The following is a 21,304-nucleotide window of genomic DNA, read 5'->3' on the forward strand; positions in this document are numbered from 1 at the left end:
ATTTTGAGCACTTTTTTCACATTTTTAATATCATTACAAATTTTTAATGTCTGATGGCTCATATGTATAGATGAACTGTTGGAAATTTATCATGAATAATGCTAAGAAAGAACATCTTTATATAAACATATTTTCTCATGTATCTACTTCCTATATTTGAGTCCTACTTAGATAAGAGACTCTGTAAATCTAACTAAAAAAGGGCCTGGTAATTTTATCTAACAGTGATAAATTTCCCCCAACTATCATCAGTCTCTTCCGTTTATTTTAAGTAGTTTCAATTCTATTTATCAGTGTGTTTGTAGAAATTTTTTTTTTTTTTGTCTTTTTGCTATTTCTTGGGCCGCTCGCACGGCATATGGAGATTCCCAGGCTAGGGGTCGAATCGGAGCTGTAGCCACTGACCTACGCCAGAGCCACAGCAACGTGGGATCCGAGCTGCATCTGCAGCCTACACCACAGCTCACGGCAATGCCGGATCGTCAACCCACTGAGCAAGGCCAGGGATTAAACCTGCAACCTCATGGTTCCTAGTCAGATTCGTTAACCACTGCGCCACGACGGGAACTCCAGAAATTTTTATCATAAGGTATTTTCTGTCCACTAATTTAATACATGCCACTACTTTTTAAATTTTTACATATAGTAAAATGTACAGATTTTAGGTGTATAGGGTTTTTTTTTCCCTTTTTAGGACCACACCTGTGGCATCTGCAAGTTCCTGGACTAGGGGTTGAAGCAGAGCTACAGCTGCCAGCCTACACCACAGCCGCAGCAACACGGGATCCAAGCCAAATCTGTGATCTAAGCTGCAGCTTGTGGTAGTGCTGGATCCATAACCCACTGAGCGTGGCTAGGATCAAAACCCCATCCCTCATGAATACTAGTCAGATTCTTAACCCCCTGGGCCACAATGGGAACTCCATAGGTGTAGAGTTTGTTGAAATTTAATGCATGTATACAGCCTTGCAACCCCACACAACCACCACCCTCTCCCATTTGAAATATAGAATATTCTTCCACTTTGAATCACCCTCCCATGTGCTTAAACGTTGAAGTGGAATTCCTCTTCTTGGGGCAGGGCCTCCAGGCTCAGTTTGCTCTGACCTGGAGGTTGCTAGGGTAACAGCAACCTGAACTCCGGTTCTGATGGTTGTGTTATAGGTGCAAAACCCATTCACCTAGTTTTAGCTTAGAGTTACTGCCTCAGCTCCCACCACAAGAAAGAGTATGTCTGTCAGAGTTTCTCTTTCCTTTCTTTCAGATGCTGACCTTTTCCTACCACCAAAGATCAACAGAAGAACCCAGTGGAAACTAAGCCTTCTAGAGTGACTCTCACCCGAGTTAGAAGGGCTCTGGCAAGGAAGACTGTTTTCCTTCCATTCTTCACTCTTCATTCCTCGAAGCCTGGCTGTCAGAAACTGGGAAGAAGAGGACGGTCTACTTAGCATTGCAGAGAGCTGCTCTGCACAGCACACCTCAGCAGATGCCAACTCTATTTTATTTTGTGTATAATTTTAATCATTAGCAAGACTTTAAGCTTTAACCAAAATAGCATCATTTTGTGAAAATTACTATTCTTTTATTTAGTGCGGATTTTGAGAGCTATCTCTGGTATTTATGTTAATCAACATCAGGTTTAATTCCCAGCTACAGGTCTGAATCATACCTTAGACAAATCACAAAATTGATTTGTGCCTCAGTTAATTGGTAATAATGTTTTGTGACTTCTACCTCAAAAGCATAAAAAGTCATGTTTTTAAATTGTTTTATGTTCCTCGAGGAAAGAAAGCATTTTATTTATGAACAGCATGGGTACATCTCCAACAGATGGTCATATTTAATCACTTACAGACTTCCTCACTTTTTAACTAAAGCAGAATGAAAAGTGAAATACATCCTTTTCATATTCTAAGCTTTCCTATGCTGACAGCAGTTATTTTGTAATCTCTTACCAGGTCATGTACTTCTAATTATAACTGGTTTGAACCTCCTATCACCACAGTGTCCACAGGGACTATTTTTACTGCCCGTGAATGTTGCTAGAGTTTGCAGTGTTAGAATTTCTGAAACAGTATTGTTCGCATTTGGTAGGGTGAGCAGTGTGCATCATATGGTATGCACAGTTTTGTACGTTACTCCTTTTTCTCCCAATATTGCTTCTTTTAACATAGTGTTTTTTTATCAGTATCTAGGTCATTTATTTTCGTTATGGTGCTTAACTGACCTTTCAGTTACTTTCTTTCAGTTACTTTCTTTGGAAGAAATGAGAATGTTTTCTCTCTTGGGGAGTCTAGAAAAAGCTCACTTCATTTTGACAGCAGTTTCGTGGCTGACTTCTGGGTAAAGTTAAACATTTCTTTCATGCTTTTAATTCCGGAACCAGACCTTTTATTACTCCAGTTAAATGAACACGAAGTGCTGCTTTGCATCCTCAGAGATGGGCATACACAGAGTTGTGTAATTAAAGAATCGCCCTAAATATGGCAAAATATATAAACTATAGAAGCTAGGTGTGTTCCCTATATAATTCAACTTTCTTGTGTTGTCTGAAAATTTTCACAAAATAATAGGAAAAAGTAACACCTTGCTTTGGAGAAATGTACCTTTTGATTCCTACTCATAATGGGTTTGCTGTACTTAAGTGCCCAACAGTGAAAGACTGCACGTGCTTCGTGACTACTATTTGGTATAGATTAATGAACATGGTAATCTACATGACATTTTAATATATGATACTGCTCCTGCCATGCATGACGGTAAAGGGACCCATGCTGATGGGTTGGAAATAGAAGTAAATGTGTCTGTTGACAATGGTGTGACTTTTCATGGATGTTCACTTTCCTTGAAATAATGTATCGAAGCAGCAAGAAAGAATTGTGAATATAAATGACTGTCAGTTTCTCTTATCTGGGCACAATGGAATTTTATTCATTTGGAGAAGCAGCAAGTAAGAGTAGACCTTCCAAATTAAAAGCAAAACCAAGGATGAAATCATGGGGGGAAATGCTAGCCATGGGCAAAGAGAAACTCCTAGGAATGATTTAATGCTTAATTTGGGGAAACAATTTCTAGTTCTAGAGAACTTCCCTCAAATACTAGCTCTTCCTAAAGCAAATACATGCCACAGGATACTGAAAACTAAAAATAACGAAAGCCTTAGTTATTTTGTGGCTTCTGTTGAGTGAGCTTTGGTCAGATGTGCCAGACATCAAGAGGAAACTTGCTGAGGATTATCTCCTACAGCCCAAGTGCATTTTATTATTATTATTATTATTATTATTTTGTCTTTTTGCCTTTTCTTGAGTTGCTCCTGCGGCATATGGAGGTTCCCAGGCTAGGGGTCTAATCGGAGCTATAGTCACGGGCCTACACCAGAGCCACAGCAGCATGAGATCTGAGCCTTATTTGTGACTCACACCATAGCTCATGGCAACGCCAGATCCTTAACCCAGTGACCAAGGCCAGGGATCAAACCTGCAACGTCATGGTTCCTTGTCGGATTTGTTAGCCAAGGGAACTCCCCAAGTGCATTTTAAATTAACACTTTTTTAAAAGAGTAAGGCACAGAGTTCCCATTGTGGCACAGTGGGACTAGGAGCCAACTAGGAACCGTGAGGTTGCAGGTTTGATCCCTGGCCTCCCTCAGTGGGTTAAGGATCTTGTGTTGCCGTGAGCTGTGGTGTAGGCCAATTGCAACAGCTCTGTTTAGACTCCTAGCCTGGGAACCTCCATAGTGCCACAGGTGTGGCCCTAAAAGGACGAAAGACAAAACAATAAATAAAGAGTTGAGGCAGAAGCTAGTGTTTTCATTAGCTTGGGTAATTTCTTAGCACTGTTGCATATTTAAAAATTTTCCATGTATACCTACATATACATCTGTGTGTATCCATATATGACTATCCACTGATCTTGTCATTCATGGACATTTTGGGTTGTTTCCACCCTTCGCCTATTATATAAATTATGCTCTATAATTGTGTACAAGTGTCCTTGTTGACGTTTCCATTTCTCAAGTACACACTTGGGGGTGGAATTGCTGAATCATACGTTAATACTAATCTTTTTTAGGAACCACCAAACTTTTCAGTAGCAGCTGCACAATTTTTACATTCCCACTAGCAACATATAAGGGTCCCTATTTTTCCACATCTGTGACAACAATTTCATTCTTTTTTTTTTTAATTTTGTCTTTTTGCTATTTCTTGGGCTGCTCCCGCGGCATATGGAGGTTCCCAGGCTAGGGGTCGAATCGGAGCTGTAGCCACCAGCCTATGCCAGAGCCACAGCAACACAGGATCTGAGCCGCATCTGTGACCTACACCTCAGCTCACGGCAACGCCAGATCCTTAACCCACTGAGCAAGGGCAGGGACCGAACCCGCAACCTCATGGTTCCTAGTCGGATTCGTTAACCACTGTGCCACAACGGGAACTCCCCAATTTCATTCTTTTGATGAAACCTAGCAAAGCTGTGCAGATTTGACAGAAATCAAAAGTTTAACCAATAAGCAAAAGCTAAGAGAATTTAGCACTACCAAACAAGCTTTCTAACAGATGCTAAAGGAACTTCTCTAGGCAGAAAAGGCCACAGGTAGAAAGAAGAAAAATTACAAACGGCAAAGCTCACAGGCAAAGGCAAACATACAGTAAAAGTAGAAAATTTTCTATATACAAATGTGACATCAAAACCAGCAATTGTGGGAAGAGGTGGTGAGTACAAAGGCAAAATAAATTAAGGCAACAGTTTCATTTACCATCACATCATAAAGAATAAAATACCTAGGAATAAACCTAAGGAAGCAAAAGACATGTAAGGTAAAGACTATAAGAGACTGATGAAAGAGGTCAAAGATGGCAGGAACAGATGGAAAGATATACCATACTCTTGGATTATTAGAAGAATCAATATTGTCAAAATTACTATACTATCCAAGGCAATCTACAGGTTCAATACAATTCCTATAAAATTACCAATGGCATTTTTCAAAGAACCAGGACAGGAGTTCCCGTCATGGTGCAGTGGTTAACGAATCCAACTAGGAACCATGAGGTTGCAGGTTCGGTCCCTGCCCTTGCTTAGTGGGTTAACGATCTGGCGTTGCTGTGAGCTGTGGTGTAGGTTGCAGACACGGCTCAGATACCGCATTGCTGTGGCTCTGGCGTAGGCTGGCAGCTACAGCTCTGATTTGACCACCAGCCTGGGAACCTCCATATGCCGTGGGAGCAGCCCAAGAAATAGCTAAAACAAAAAAAACCGAACAAAAATTTTAAAATTTGTATGGAAACACAAAAATCCAAAGTAGCCAAAACAATCCTGAGAAAGAAGAACAAAGCTAGAAGAATAGGGTTCCCTGTCATCAGACTATACTACAAAGCTACAGTCATCAAAACAGTATGGTACTGACACAGAAGTATATATATCAGTGGAACAGGACAGAAATCCCAGAAATAAACCCAAGCACCTATGGTCAAATAATCTATGACATAGGAGGTAGAAACACACTCTCTTCAATAAATGGTACTGGGAAAACTGGACAGCTACATTATAAAAAGATGAAATTAGAACACAACACACACAAAAATAAGTGGATTAAAGCTGGACACTATAAAACAGCTAGATACTATAAAATTCTTAGAGGAAAACATAGGCAGAACACTCTGACATAAATCACAGCAGCATCTTTTAGGACCTATATCCTAGAGTAGTGAAAATAAAAATGAGGGACCTATTTAAACTCAAAAGCTTTTTGCACAGCAAAGAAAATCATAAGCAAAACAGAAAACCATCCACAGAATGAAAATCTTTCCAAATGAAGCAACTGATAAGGGATTAATCTCTAAAATATACAAATAGCTCATACATCTCTATATCAAAAAACCAAACAACCCAATCAAAAAAATGGGCAGAAGACATATAGATGCCAAAAAAACACATGAAAAGATGTTCAACATCACTAGAGAAAGGCAAACCAAAAGTACAATGAGGTATCACCTCACATCAATCAGAATAGTCATTAAAAAGTCTACAAAGAGTAAATGCTAGAGGAGTTCCCATCGAGGCTCAGTGGTTAACAAACCCAACTAGGACCCATGAGGACAAGGGTTTGATCCCTGACCTCACTCAGTGGGTTACGGATCCGCATTGCCATGAGCTGTGGTGTAGGTCACAGACACAGCTTGGATCCAGCGTTGCTGTGGCTGTGGTGTAGGCCAGCAGCTACAGCTCTGATTTGACCCCTGGCCTGGGAAACTCCATATGCCAAGGGTACAGCCCTAAAAAGACCAAGAAAAAAAAGTAAATGCTAGAGAGGGTGTGGAGAAGAGGGGGCCCTCCTGCACTGCTGGTGGGAATGTAAACTGGTATAGCCACTATGGAAAACAGTATGAAGTTTCCTCAAAAAACTAAAAATAGAATTGCTATATGATTTAGCAGTCCCACTCCTGGGCATATACCCAGACAAAACTATAATTTGAAAGGATATATGCACCACTGTCTTCATAGCAGCACTGTTTACAGTAGCCAACACATGGAAGCAGCCTAAATATCCGTTGACAGGTGAATGGATAAAGATACACTATGTGTAGACACACAGGTGCGCACAATAGACTATTCGGCGATTAAAAAGAATGAAGTAATGCCATTTGTAGCAACATAGATGGACCAAGAGACGATCATATTAAGCAAAATCTGAAAGATGTCATATGACATCACTTATATGGAGAATCTAAAATAAAATACAAGTTAGCTTATCTACAACATATAAACATAATAGAGAACAGACCTGTGTTTGCAGTGAGTGGGGGTAGAGGAGGAAAAGATTGGGAGTTTGGGATTGGAAGAGACAAACATATATAGGATGGATAAGTAACAAAGTCATACTGTATAGCACAGGGAACTAGATTTGATATCCTGTGATAAACCATAATGGGGAATAATGTGAAATATATGTATACACACACACACAGGTATAACTGAGTCACTGCTGTACAGCAGCATTTAGCACAACATGGTAAATCAACTATATTTCAGTAAAATTTTAAAATTACTGTATTTCAGTGATACTTCAATAAATTAATAAGATTATAAAACATTTAAAATGGTGGAAAATATGCAGTAATTCTTTAAAAAGTTGTTGGCATTTTCACCAAGAATAAGCTTAAATACAGTGTAGGAAAGGAAAGTCAGTGGCTAGTATCACCTCCAGGCCTAGAGCAGTGCAGCTCTAGGCTTGGAGTTTCAGGTGCCAGCAACTAGAGCAAGAAGGCCAAAGGTCAGAGTTCTCGCTTTAAATGGCCTACAACCAAGTCAGACTAGACCAAAATCCGTCACACATTTCCCTTAGGCATGGACTTGGTAATAAGGCATATCTGCCCAAGTCCTCTATGCGACTGTGAAATCAATGTTGTGATCGCTACATAGAACGTAAATGAGTACATCACCATCTGAGAAGCAAGTTTTCCTTAATGCATCCGCAATAGAAAAAGGCTCGTCTGTTCAGTGGACTGCACCTTTCCCATTACTTCACCCTCACCAAACAGAAACCCTCAATCTGATTAAGACACCACCACCCCAATCCTCCTACTAGGCAGATGTCTGTGACCTGAACTGAACATACTGCAAAGGTATATAATGAAGGATTAAAAAACAAAGCAACACAGTGGAGAGCTGAACTACAGTGGACTAGAGCAAGATGAGCAGCACCCTGTGTCAAGACACAAAGACAAAGCTGACACACTAAGTCCACAAGCCTACTGTTGTCTTCCTCGAACCAGTGTGGGAAATATCAATGACTTCCAAGCCCAGATAAGTAAATGACGTGAAGGCCATGGTTGCAGCACAATAGGGAGCTGGGGGAGGTGGTGGGAGAGAGGGACCCTGGTTCTCAGGAGAGGACCCACCCAATCAAAACCAAGGCAACAAGTAAGTACAAACAAACCAAGAACCGGGTCAGTCAGTCAAATACAAAATCAGTCAATCAAATACAAATCCCCTACTGTGTCACCTCCACATCTGCAGGCCCTGGGCTCAGGCCCCTCCCAGCCCCATGGCCACACCCCCCAGCTCCTTACTTCCATCCACCACAGCCACGTTGGCCATGTCGCTCAGATTATCTCCCGAACTCCGGTCAGTCGTCCAGTGCCACTCATAGCAGAGGTAATGCCAGCCTTGACAGAGAACATGCAGCCGGTATGGGGCCACCGGGTCCCACATCAGAGACACAATCTTGCTCTTCCCACAGGAGCTGAAGTGCAGGCTTTGCTTGAGATACCAGTGATAGTTTCCAACAGTCCAGAGCTGAACTGCAGGGGAAATGAGGTCAGAAGGCTGTCAGACTTCACACCGCTCGCCAGGAAGGGATGGGGACACTTTTCTTTTTCAAAGGATCTTTTCTGCTCGGCCTCTTCGTGAGGATAATCATGTTAACAATAATGGTTACAGGATAGTTTTTCACGAGGATGAAATGTTAAAAATCAAAAAGGTCAGAGGCACACATGTTCATTTTCGCTGCTACCTTCAAACTTTATGATCAGGAGGATGGAAGGCTACGAGCACAGGACAAAGCTTTAGTGAGTGGTTTTGTAAAGGCTTAGAAAGAAGAAAATTGGGGAATTAGATTAAAAGTACTAAAACACCCAATCCTTGAGCACTAGATGAGCATCACATGATGTATTACACTTAAAATGCTCAGTATTTTCTTCCAGGTATTTTACATGCAGGTACCCTTGCAACAACTATTAAAAGAACAAGATCTAAATCTAAAGGGTGAAGGAAATAGGAAGAAGCTGATAAGAGTAGAAACTTTCCAAGTTCCAGGGAGTTAATCTATAGCATAGTGACTACAGTTAAAAATCCTGTATTGTATACCTGAAGTTGCCCTGAGAGGAGAACTTAAGTGTTCTCACAGTAACAATGATAAAAATCATAATTAGAAGTTCCTGTCGTGGTGGAGCAGAAATGAATCCGACTGGGAACCATGAGGTTACAGGTTCAATCCCTGGCCTTGATCGATGGGTTAAGGATCAGGCGTTGCCATGAGCTGTGGTGTGGGTCGCAGACACAGCTCGGATCCCACATTGCTGTGGCTGTGGTGCAGGCCAGTGGTTGTAGCTCTGATTGGACCCCTCGCCTGGGAACCTCCATATGCCACAAGTGTGGCCCTAAAAAGAAAAAAAAAAAAATCTTAATTATATGAAGAATGAGTTAACCAAACTTACTGTGGTAAACATTTCACAGTACAGATATTGTACCTCCTGAACATACACACTACATCTCAGTTATACCTCAATAAAGTTGGAAAAAAGACCTAATCATGCCAAAGCCAACCTTTATTAAATAACACTTTCATTAAGGAATTTTTTTTTCCTTTTTTGGCCGCACCTGCAGCATATAGAAGTTCCTGGGCCAGGGATCAAATCCCAGCAGGAGCTGTGACCTATGCCATAGCTGCTGGGCCAGGGATGGAACCAGTGCCTCCACAGAGCCAAGTCAGATCATGAGCCCACTGAGCCACAGCAGGAACTCCCAAGAATTTCCTTTCTTTAAACATCTCCCTGATCACTAACTCATCCCTCAGCAGTCACAGTAAATCCAACCTAGTTCTCTAACCTGGCTATTACTATACTTCTCTCTAGCTCTGGGTTAAGTTAGACCACACACTTCTGCTCTGTGAGGACAGACGGGGTAGCTGTTCTTATACCAACACTTTTATCGGAGCACATCATAGGGCCAGCCCTTGACACCTAGTTAATCAGTGGGTCCCAATTCTGGGGTTAATCAGTGATTCTCAATTCTGGCTGCACATTAAAAACCACCTGAGGGAGTTCCTGCTGTGGCTCAGCCAGTTAAGAACGTGACTAATATCCATGAGAAGGCCGGTTTGATCCCTGGCCTCACTCGGTGGGTTAAGGGTGCGGCGTTGCCGTGAGCTGTGAGACATGGCTTGGATCCCAAGTTGCCGTGGCTGGCAGCTGTAGCTCTGAGCTTGGGAATTGCCATATGCTGACAGTGAGGCCCTGAAAAGCCAAATTAAAATAATAAAATATAAAGTAAAAACCACCTGGAACCTTTTTTTAAGGAAAATTAAATACCGATGTATAGTCCACATTATTATAGCAGACAGAATGCAACTCTGGGATGCGGCCTGGATAGCATTTTTTTTTTCCTAAAGGTGCAGCCAGGGTTAAGAACCACTGTGTTGAAATGGATGAGCTTCCTGGTAACATTGCAATTCACGTTCTATTGATTAAAAAGTCTGTCCTGCTGTGGTGTAGTGGTTTAAGAATCTGATTGCAGCAGCTCTGGTCACTGCAGAGGTGTAGGTTCAATCCCTGGCCCAGCACAGTGCGTTAAAGGCTTGCGGCTGCAGCTCAGACTTAATCCCTGGCCCCTGAACTTCCATATGATGTGGGTGTGGCCATTAAAAAAAAAAAAATCTGAAAGCCACTCAGAAAATAAGTGAAAGATTTATGGAAAAAAAAGATGTTTAGTGCAACGCTAATGATAATTTAAAAATTACAAAACTTTAACAGCATAAGATATGATAAACTGTAGCATAAAGTTAAAATACTGTCTCCCCAATCCCACTCCTCAGTCAGGCAGCTACCTGGTGCCCTCAAGTGGGCCAGAGCTTCTTATTCTCCATAAGCATCTCCGCAACCTGAGGCCCACAGCACTTCAGCTAGATCTAATCAAGAAAGCAATCTGATGGTTCTGCTGAAAATTCAGTTCTAATCAGTAGAAACAAAAATCAGCCCTCTAGCCCACCTCTCTTGTTTTCTCCCCAAAATTTAACTCAGAAATGCTCTTATTCTAGTTAGTACAGTCCTTTTCAAGTCCCCTAACTGTGCCTGTCCAACTTGCCAATGACCTTAAGCCCATTCCCAGGTTATTGACAAAGCCAGCTCTCAGACTTGGAGGGGTACAAGAGATGCATGCCTTTTAAGATCTAAAATGGACTGAAGGGGAGTTCCCATCGTGGCTCAGTGGTTAACAAATCCAACTAGGAACCATGAGTTTGCAGGTTCGATCCCTGGCCTCATTCAGTGGGTTAAGGATCCGGCATTGCCGTGAGCTGTGGTGTAGGTCGCAGACTCGGCTCTGATCCTGAGTTGCTGTGGCTATGGTGTAGGCTGGCAGCTACAGCTCCAATTAGACCCCTAGCCTGGGAACCTCCATATGCCGTGGGTGCGGCCCTATAAGGACAAAAGGCAATAAATAAACAAATAAAGGGACTGAAGGAACTGGGCTATCAGGCATTTAATTAAGCCAGGATTTATGCTTCATAGTTATTTGGGCTTATGGTGTGCCTATTTATGCGCAAGAAAAGTCACAAAATGTTACAAACAAAGCTGTAGTTGCCTTCACTAAAATCATCCTGGTGGATTTGCTGTTCCATGATTGGTTCAAAGTCTTCTGTCATCATAATTAGGGTCTGTTGACCTTGGAGGAGCACAAACAATGATTTTTGTTCTCATTTAGCAAATCTGCCATTTCAGAAATATCTACAGGACTGGAAGCTACACAGCTGGAGTGGAGGAGTTTGTAGTCTGAAGAGAAAAGACAGAATTCATTCAAAAGGTTTTGACTGTCATTTAAAAAAAAAAAAAGGTTTTGACTGGATAAGTCCCCAGTGCTCATTCTCAGCTATTTATGTATGTCAAGCTAACAGGAAAGTCCACATAGGCCTCCTCCTCTAACTTCAACAATTTAGTCCCCAAAATATCTCTTCATCTACCTCACTGGGGTGCTTGTTTACAAAACTCATCTGAGATGAAAAGACTTAAAGGGAAAAAAAATATGGGACTGGCAGAGAGGTTTGTAGAATTAGTTTAGTTTATAAAACAACTTGTCCTCTTAGAGTGGGTTAAAATAAATACTGCTGACAGTTTTAACTGTAACTATGGACTTAGCAGGAACATTCTGAAACACTAAATTAAGAAAATAAAACGAGTCAGAAACAACACATTCCTTCTAGATTGTCATGCTGTAACCTTGTTCCAAAAAAAAAAAAAATAGTTCTGAAACCAGGGCACCTTAAAACTTACGTCGGTAAGCCTGTGAGATATTAGGGGTCATGTTTTGTAAAAGTCAAGAGTTCAAGAGACCAGTGACAAGCTTACCTGTGGCAAAAAGCACCAGTTCTTGGTCAGGATTCCGATTCATGACAGAGATGCCAATAGCAACATTTCCAACACATTCCAGCCGAGAGAGACATTTTAAAATGTTCATACGAGTTCCCGTTGTGACTCGGCAGGTTGAGAACCCAACAGAGTGTCCATAAGGATTCAGGTTCAACCCCTGGCCTTGCTCAGTGGGTTAAGGATCCAACAGTGCCACAAGCTGCAACTTAGGTTTCTGATAGGGCTGAGATCTGGGGTTGCTATGGCTCCAACACAGGCCCGCAGCTGCAGCTCCAATTCAACCCCTGGCCTGGAAACTTCTATGTGCCCCAGGTGCCGCCATAAAAAAAGAGAGCGAGGAAAAAGAAAAATACAAAATGTTAACAGAAATATGAAAATATAAGCACCTCAGTAAATATTTACTATGGTCTTAATCCAAAAAATTACCCACAAAAACACCCAAAAGTGAATTTAATCAGTAAACATTTATTCAGTAACAGGTGTTAAGAGACCAGGTAGGACAGGGACCACAGGGACTGGAAGGGACCATGACTGCTCCCTTCTTCTCATTAAGGAGATAAAAGATGCCTCTATGGTGGGATCAGGGCTGTTGCTCAGGACTCTGGGAATTAAGTGGGGGCTCAGAGCAGAGAATGACAAATGGACCAGGGGAGTCTAGGAAAGCTTCTTAAGGAGGAGCTTTGAAGGGCAGCAATAAGGCCAGAAGGAAGAGACTGGGGGGGTGGGGGGGAGTGGTTATATGGCATCAAGGCACCAATGTATAAAAAGAGCAGCTAAAAGTCAGCTGCACCTAGAGCATAAAGCATATGTATACAAAGGATGATGGAGGCAGGAGGAGAGACTACAAAAAGGAATTTGGGGACAGTGAGAGGTCTTATAAGGCACAGCAGGGAACATGGATTGTCTGCAGACACTGTGATGCCACAAATAGGGAGGATCAGCAGCATCTGAGAGAGATGGATGGACTGGAGCAGCTCAGGATTTAGGAAATAACTCCACAAGATGTCTTGAAAGTAAAAGCATACCTTTTGTAAGTGTGAGAAATACTAATTAAGCTGTATTTTTTAAAAAGATGGCTTTGATATTTCTCACAATGAACTGAGGGTAACATTTGTTATTGTACTAAACGGAACCGTTAAAAGCAAAGGTGCAAGATTTAGACTGCCAGGGTTCAAATGCCACCTGATAACTGTTTGACCTTGACCTAGTCATTTAAGCTCTCTGTGTCTCAATTTCCTCTTCTAAAGAATGGGAAAACAGGGAGTTCCCATTGTGGCACATTGGAAAAGAATCTGACTAGTATCCAGGAGGATGCAGGTTTGATCCCTGGCCTTGCTCAGTGGGTCAGGGATCCAGTGCTGCCCTGAGCTGTGGTGTAGGTCACAGAGGTGGCCCAGATCCCCTGTTGCTGTGGTGTGGCTGGTAGCTGCAGCTTCGATTCAACCCCTAACCTGGGAACTTCCATATGCCTCGGGTATGGCCCTGAAAAAAAACAAAAAAAAAAGAATGGGAAAGCAACCTACTTCATCAGGTTGTAGTGAAGATTAAATATAATTTTGCATGAAGAACACTTGAAAAAGTGCCCAGCACAGTGTAAACATTTAATAAAGGTCAGCTGCTGCTATTATTATCCTACGATTAGTAATATGACTCTGTTAACACATCAATGTTTCAAAAGGAACACAACTACAAAATATTTTAAAGTTTGTCTGGAAGCACAAAAGACCCAAAATAGCCAAAGCCATCCTGAGGAAAAAGATGGAGCTGCAGCAATCAAGCTCCCTGACTTCAGACTGTATTATAAAGCTACAGTTTTCAAAACAGTATGGTACTGGGAGTTCCCATTGTGGCTCAGTGGTTAACGAATTCGACTAGGAACCATGAGGTTGAGGGTTCGATCCCTGGCCTTGCTCAGTAGGTTAAGGATCCGGCGTTGCTGTGAGCTGTGGTGTAGGTTGCAGACGCAGCTCGGATCCCAGGTTGCTGTGGCTCTGGCGTAGGCCAGCGGCTAAAGCTCCAATTGGACCCCTAGCCTGGGAACCTCCATATGCCACGGGAGTGGCCCAAGAAAAGGCAAAAAAAAGACCAAAAAAAACAGTATGGTACTGGCACAAAAACAGAAATATAGATGAGTAGAATAGGATAGAAAGCCCAAAATTAAACCCATGTACTTACGGTGAACTAATCTATGACAAAGGAGCCAGGAATATACAGTGGAGAAAAGACAGTCCCTAAATAAGTGGCACTGGGAAAACTGGACAGCTACATGTAAAAGAATGAAATTAGAACACTCCCTAACACCATACACAAAAATAAACTCAAAATGGATTAGGAGTTCCCATTGTGGCTCAGAGGTAACAAACCAGACTATTAACTATGAGGATGTGGGTTGGATCCCTGGCTTCGCTCAGTCGGTTAAGGATCTGGTATTGCCATGAGCTGTGGTGTAGCTTGCAGATGAAGCTTAGATCCCAAGTGGCTGTGGCTGTGGTGTAGGCTGGCAGCTGCAGCTCTGATTTACTCCTAGCCTAGGAATTTCCCCTGCACGTGTGTAAGGAAGGAAAAACTAAAGAAGCAAATGAACAGGAGTTCCTGTTGTGGTGCAAAGGAAACAGATCCGACTAGGAACCATGAGGTTGAGGGTTCGATCCCTGCCCTTGCTCAGTGGGTTAAGGATCCGGCATTGTCAAGAGCTATGGTATAGGTCACAGACGTGGCTCAGATACTGCATTGCTGTGCCTGTGGTGTAGGCCAGCAGCTGTAGCTCTGATTCGACCCCTAGCCTGGGAACCTCCATATGCCATGGATACAGCCCTAAAAAAAGCAAAAAAACCCAAAATGGATTAAAGACCTAAATACAAGGCCAGATACTATAAAACTCCTAGAGGAAAACATAGGCTGAACACTCTCTGACATAAACCCACAGCAACATCTTCTCAGATACACCTCCTACAGTAATGACAATAAAAAACAAAAATAACCAAATGGGACCTAATTAAAACAAAAAGTTTTTGCATTGCAAAGGAAACCCTAAACAAAACGAAAACTCAACCCACAGAATGGGAGAAAATATTTGCCAATGAAGCGACAGACAAGCAATTAATCTGCAAAATATATAAACACCTTCTGCAGCTCAATACCAAAAAAACAAACACCCCAACAAAAAATGAGTACAAGTTCTAAACAGACAATTCTGCAAAGAAGACAGACAGATGGCCAAAAAACACATGAAAAGATGTTCAACATCACTCATTAGTAGAGAAATGCAAATCAAAATGGCCTTACACGAGCCAGAATGGCCATCATCACAAAGTCTACAAACAATAAGTCCTGGAGAGGGTGTGAAGAAAAGGGAACCCTCTTACGCTGATGGTGGGAATGTAAATTGGTGCAACCACTATGGAAAACAGGATGGAGACTCCTCAGAAAACTAAGAATAGAATTACCATTTGATCCAGCAATCCCTCTCCCGGGCATCTATACAGAGAAAACCATGACTCGAAAATATACACGTACCCCAGTGTTCACTGAAGCACTGTATACAATAGCCAAGACACGGAAGTAACCTAAAGTCCATCGACAGAAGAAAGGATAAAGATGTAGTACATATACGCAGTGGAATTTCACTCCCCATAAAAAGGAATGAAATTAAAAAAAAAAAAAAGGGAATGAAATAATGGCATTTGCAGCAACATGGATGGACCTAGAAAGGACCATGCTAAGTGAAGTTAGACAGTGAGACACACGTCATATGCTGTCACTTAATGTGGAATCTAAAAAAAGGATACAAAGAACTTGTTTTCAGAGCAGAAAGTGACTCACAGGCTTTCAAAAATGTATGGTTACCAAAGGCAACGGGTCAGAGAGAGGCGAGGGATGGGCTGGGGGTTTGGGAGGGAAATGCTGTAAAATTGGGTTGTGATGATGGTTGTACAACTGTAAATATAATAAAATTCACTGCCTTAAAAAAATGGGAGAGCGAACCCAACTGAGGGAGTCATCAATGAAGCTTAAAAAAGCTGTCAGGAGGTGAGGATGGAAATCCAGAAACAGCCTTATGCCAGAGTAGAGAAAGAGGCAAATGGTTGAAATCCATCTCCTCTGTCATCATAAAATGTACGTATCATGAGAGCGCATCACCTTAGCACCTGAGGTTCCAGGGACTCTCAAGTTAGCCCTCAAGGAGAGGCTACTCAGCATCCAGAACAGAAAACATAAACCATTTCAACATTTCAAAGACTTCCTAAAATGAGATATAAAGGTTACAACTCAGGCTCAGAGTCTCCTGAGAGGTGAGCTACACCACACAAGAGTGGCCTGGTTTGAGGTTTAAGTTCCTATTTCAAATATTCTGATTAAAACATGCAGCAGACAAAACTGAGTTTTAGAAGAATCCTGAAACATAGCTAAAGCCCAGCCAACAATTTTCTGTAAAGAATCACATTGTGCAAAGACTCTAATTTGCAACATGCTAAAATATTACGGCTCTTGCTACTTTGAAGTTCTCTGAAAAATAAGGGACACAAAACAAAAAGAGCATTTGCAGAGGCTGAGATTTCCACCTCACTGGTCTCTTCCACTCACCTGCTGTGTGTTGAAATTGCAAAGTATGACAGCGCCAGAGGCTGTGGCCACACACACAGACTCTTGATTCAGCAAGTACTGGATACGAACGATGCAGCCACTTCCAACCTCTGGGAGGAAGCCTTCAGCTACCAAAGGAATTCCATCTTTCACCTTTCACCAAAACACTTTTCATCTTTCACCAAAACATAAGCAAATTAAGTTAATCTACTTTCAAGAACAATTCACATTTCAAGAAATAAAATAATTTATTACTTCTTTAATAATATAACTTTCAAAAATGGTTTTGTCCTAGATTAAAATCTAAACTTTTATTTGAGAAACACCACACAACTCTACTATCGTTAACACAAAAACAGTGAACATGACATTTTTGCCAAGCAAACACAAAAGAAAAGCCTGGCCTCTTTTAAAATGTTCAATAAAAAGAGAAGCAGAGTTCCCGGTGGGGCTCAGCATAATGAACCCAACTAGTATCCGTGAGGACATGGGTTCGATCCCTGGCCCCGCTCAGTGGGTTAAGGATCCGGCGTTGCTGGGAGCTGTGGTGTAGGTTGCAGATGCGGCTCGGATCTGGTGTTGCTGTGGCTGTGATGTAGGCTGGTGGCTACAGGTCTGACTGGACCCTAGCCTGGGAACCTCCCTATGCCGCGGGTGCAGCCCTAGAAAGACGAAAGAAAAAAAAAGTAATCACCTATATACATTAGTAGCAAAATATAAGTAAGGAAAAATATCACAATCAACCCAAAGAGCTTTGAAATATCCATATGCTCAGAAGTTAAGATTCTGATTTAGTTGGTATGGGATGGAGACTGAAAACAGTTTTGTTTTGTTTTTTGTCTTTTTTGCCATTTCTGGGCCGTTCCCACGGCATATGGAGGTTCCCAGGCTAGGGGTCGAATCAGAGCTGTAGCCACCGGCCACAGCAATGAGGGATCCAAGCAGCGTCTGCAACCTACACCACAGCTCACAGCAACGCCGGATCCTTAACTCACTGAGCAAGGCCAGGGATTGAACCCGCAACCTCATGGTTCCTAGTCGGATTCGTTAACCACTGAGCCACGATGAGAACTCCCTGAAAACAGTTTTATAAAGTTCTCCAGGCAATTTTCATTCCCACTTGGGAACTATTATAAACAGTATTTACATGATAGAAAAGGCAAAAAGTAGGCTGGCTCCACAAAGTATAAAGTCAGACTTGTGCCAACTTACATTAAAATAGAAACAGTAAAAGACAGGGTATGATTTCAGTTATGTCTAATATGCCATCACTATAAAGCAAAGGGGATATTTATCTGGGGGGAAATGAATTCAGAAAGATTGAAAGTGAAGACTATTTGGGGAAGCAAGTTTGGAAGAAGCCTACTCAAGAGGCAGGCCAAGTGCCAGCATTCTCACCACTCACTCACCTCTCTCGTGACAGCGTCTACCTCTACCAGTCCATGTTCCGAGCCAATGAGCACTGTTCCCTGTTCACCTCGGAGAGAGAAGCACTGAGGTTTCCCGGGAGCCTGAATGTCCCTGAACTCCAGGGTCCGAAGCAACTTTAGATTCCTCATGACGAAGCGACTCCTGAAAGGAAAGGACGCATATCCCTTGATGAAGCCTCATTTCTCTGAGAAAGAGACTCAGTTTACTGGTGAATAATGATGCTCCGATACAAGCAAAATGGTCCAGGGAGCAGAGGAGTTAGAAAAACCAAGGAAAAAAAAGATCTAATCTGAATCCAACAAAAATGAGTGACAAGCTAACAAATTATGTAAATCTAAGGTCTACAGATTGAGGCTGTGGAATTTATTTTACTTTCTCATTCTCTGCAAGAGGTAAGATTGTCAATGTCAGAGGTTTTTTTCTTCAAAAAGGATTTAACATCAGGGAGTTCCCGTCATGGCTCAGCAGAAACGAATCTGACTAGCATCTATGAGGTTGTCCGTTTGATCTCTGGCCTCGATCTGTGGGTTAAGGATCCAGCATTGCCGTGAGCTGTGGTGTAGGTTGCAGAAGCGGCTCAGATCTGGCGTTGCTGTGGCATAGACCAGCAGCTACAGCTCTGATTTGACCCCTAGCCTGGGAACCTCCATATGCCACAAGTTCAGCCCCAAAAAGAGAGAGAAAAGATATTTAACATCAGTTATTCTGCACAGAAGTTGAGAACACAATGAATGAGAAAACTTTTTTTTTTTTTGGTTTTTAGGGCTGCGACGACAGCATATGGAGGTTCTCAGGCTAGGGGTCGAATCGGAGTTACAGCTGCCAGCCTACATCACAGCCACAGCAAAGCAGGATCCAAGCCAAGTCTGAGACCTACACCATAGCTGACGGCAATACTGGATCCTTAACCCAGTTAGTGAGGCCAGGGATCAAACCTTAAACCTCATGGTTACTAGTCGAATTTGTTTCCACTGCGCCACAACAGGAACTCCAAGAAAACTGTTTTATTTTTGCGTATGAGCATGTCTTTCTAACTTGATTTATACAGTCATTTAAAAATTGGGAGTTCCCATCATGGCTGAGTGGTTAATGAATCTGATTAGCATCCATGTCCTCACAGATGGTTCGATCCCTGGCCTTGCTCAGTTAAGGATCTGGTTAAGGATCTGGCATTGCTGTGGGCTGTGGTGTAGGTCGCAGACACAGCTGGGATCCTGTGTGGCTGTGGCTTTGGTGTAGGCCAGTGGCTACAGCTCCGATTCGACCCCTAGCCTGGGAACCTCAATGTGCTGCAGTGTGGCCCTAAAACGCAAAAAACACCCCCCCCAAAAAAAACAAAAAAACACACATATATATACTGATAGGTGAAATTAACTGAAATAAAATTACTTTAATATTACAGCTATATTTATATACAAACTGACTTTACTATCATTTAAAAAAAACTAAAATCGAAGAATTCCTTGCAGCTCAGCAGGTTAAGGACTCAATGTTGTCTTTGTGAGTATGTGGGTTTGATCCCTGGCCTGGCTCACAGGGTTAAGGATCTATTGCTATCGTAGGTTACAGCATGGGCTGCAGATGTTGTTGGGATCAGGTGTTTCTGTGGCTGTGGCTTAGGCCAAAGTTGCATTTCTGACTGACCCCTGGCCTGGGAACCTCCATATGGTGCAGGTGTGGCTGTAAAAGAAAAAAAAATTGAAATGAGAGGTAGGACTAAAGAAAAACATTTATTGTTCTCAGGAAGAAATGAAGTCACTATGAAATTACAACAGTACACTTCAAAATGATGACCAATTTCAGGAGCTTGAAATCCAATATAACCTACTTCACATAACACCACTTTCCTGGTCTGGTTTTCACCAAGGCAATAGAAAAGGTGAGAAAAGAAGGATTAAGAGAAAAACCTGCTTTGGTTTGGCTAAATTAGACAATTTTAATGCATAGCATCACCTACAAAGAAAAAAAAAAAAAAGCTAATCTGCTGGATAATTATATCCAGATCCCTGTAAGTTTTACAAGTGGACATCTCTAAATTACGTTAGGGGTGACAATCACACAGACCATGCTTACCTTATTGGCTCCTTACTCCAAGGTGAATTCTGTCATCTTGCATTTCATACAAATGACAATGAAAGAGTAAACACGAGTCTATTCTTATACTACACAGTGGATAAAATGTCAAGCGCAGTTGCTCCCACCCTGGCACACTGGGTGAAAAATACGACTACAGCGTCTTGCTTCGCTGCAGGAGGTGAGAGTTCGATCCTGCAGGTGCAGTGGGTTAAAGGACCCAGCGTTACTACAGCTGCGGCTCTGGTTGCAGCTAAAACTGGAATTCAATCCCTGGCCCGGAAACTTCCATAGGCCTGGATGCAGCCATCGGAAAAAAAAAAAAAAAAAAAAGAAAAAGAAAAAGTTAAGCTTAGTATGAGAGAACATATAATACGGGTTAACAGGAAGGCAGGATCACGCACATGAAAGTGAGGAAGAGAAGCAAGGCAGACAGTGATTTTGTAGGCTTTCATGACATATACATTCAAGAACTTCTGGTAATTATTCAAACCTACATTATACCAGGCAGACTTTTAATTTAGATCTAATTCTATACAGATAGCTTGGATTTTTTTCAAAGCATATATATAAAAGCACGCTTCTGCGCTCCCCCACCCTAGCGGCTAAATCGCTCCAAGCCTCATCTACGCAGCATTGAGGGCCCCTAAACAGCCCTGGGTCCGCCCTGGGGTTGCTCCTGTGCCTCTCAACCCACTGCTCCTGAGCTTCAGAGGCCCGCACTGTGTCTCCGGGCCGCCAGCCCGCGCGACTCCCTCGGGTAGTGGCTGAGGCGGGGGAGAGGACCATCAGGGCAAACAAGCGAGCAGCTTAAGCGAGACTCAGACCGCGCACCTCGAGAGCGAAGGCACCAGGCAGGGAGAGCATCCCACCCTTCTTCACCGAACCGCAAAATAAAGTGTGAAGCCCAGCGGGCTTCCGCCCCCATCCCTACGTCCCCCTGCCAAGCCAATCGTATTTGACTGCCGTTTTGACGTCAGACAGCAAAGCACAGTAATTGGCCCCCGGTAGGGGGAGCCTGAGCGTCAGAAGAGCAGTGCGCTTGCGCATGGGCGTGTGTTCCCCCCCCCCCC

At 42.5% G+C, this 21,304-nt stretch overlaps 1 protein-coding gene and 1 long non-coding RNA gene across 9 annotated transcripts in view; one reads left to right on the forward strand and one right to left on the reverse strand.

The window, feature by feature from the left end:
• The window catches only part of ELP1 (elongator acetyltransferase complex subunit 1), a 75,927-nt gene extending 73,018 nt beyond the window's left edge, over positions 1-2,909 (forward strand). For all 4 annotated transcript variants that reach the window (XM_047768105.1, XM_047768107.1, XM_047768106.1 and 1 more), the window contains one exon: positions 1,265-2,909. In XM_047768105.1, coding sequence (XP_047624061.1) covers positions 1,265-1,332 — 68 coding nt within the window. In that variant the 3' untranslated portion in view covers positions 1,333-2,909. The remainder of the gene's footprint in view (positions 1-1,264) is intronic.
• On the reverse strand, positions 1,300-21,170 carry LOC125120220 (uncharacterized). 5 transcript variants are annotated; one of them, XR_007133282.1, is made up of 6 exons: positions 21,066-21,170; positions 18,137-18,299; positions 16,728-16,902; positions 12,123-12,442; positions 8,073-8,303; positions 1,300-1,421 (listed from the first exon to the last, which is right to left on the reverse strand). It is a non-coding gene; the product is annotated as an uncharacterized LOC125120220 (long non-coding RNA). The 5 variants fall into 5 exon arrangements; XR_007133281.1 differs by lacking the exon at positions 12,123-12,442 and adding an exon at positions 20,232-20,527; XR_007133283.1 differs by lacking the exon at positions 12,123-12,442 and adding an exon at positions 20,232-20,267 and having other exon boundaries at positions 21,066-21,169.
• Between the last annotated feature and the right edge of the window lie 134 nt (positions 21,171-21,304).

The sequence above is a fragment of the Phacochoerus africanus genome, chromosome 2 (assembly GCF_016906955.1).
Source record: "Phacochoerus africanus isolate WHEZ1 chromosome 2, ROS_Pafr_v1, whole genome shotgun sequence".
Taxonomy (NCBI): domain Eukaryota; kingdom Metazoa; phylum Chordata; class Mammalia; order Artiodactyla; family Suidae; genus Phacochoerus; species Phacochoerus africanus.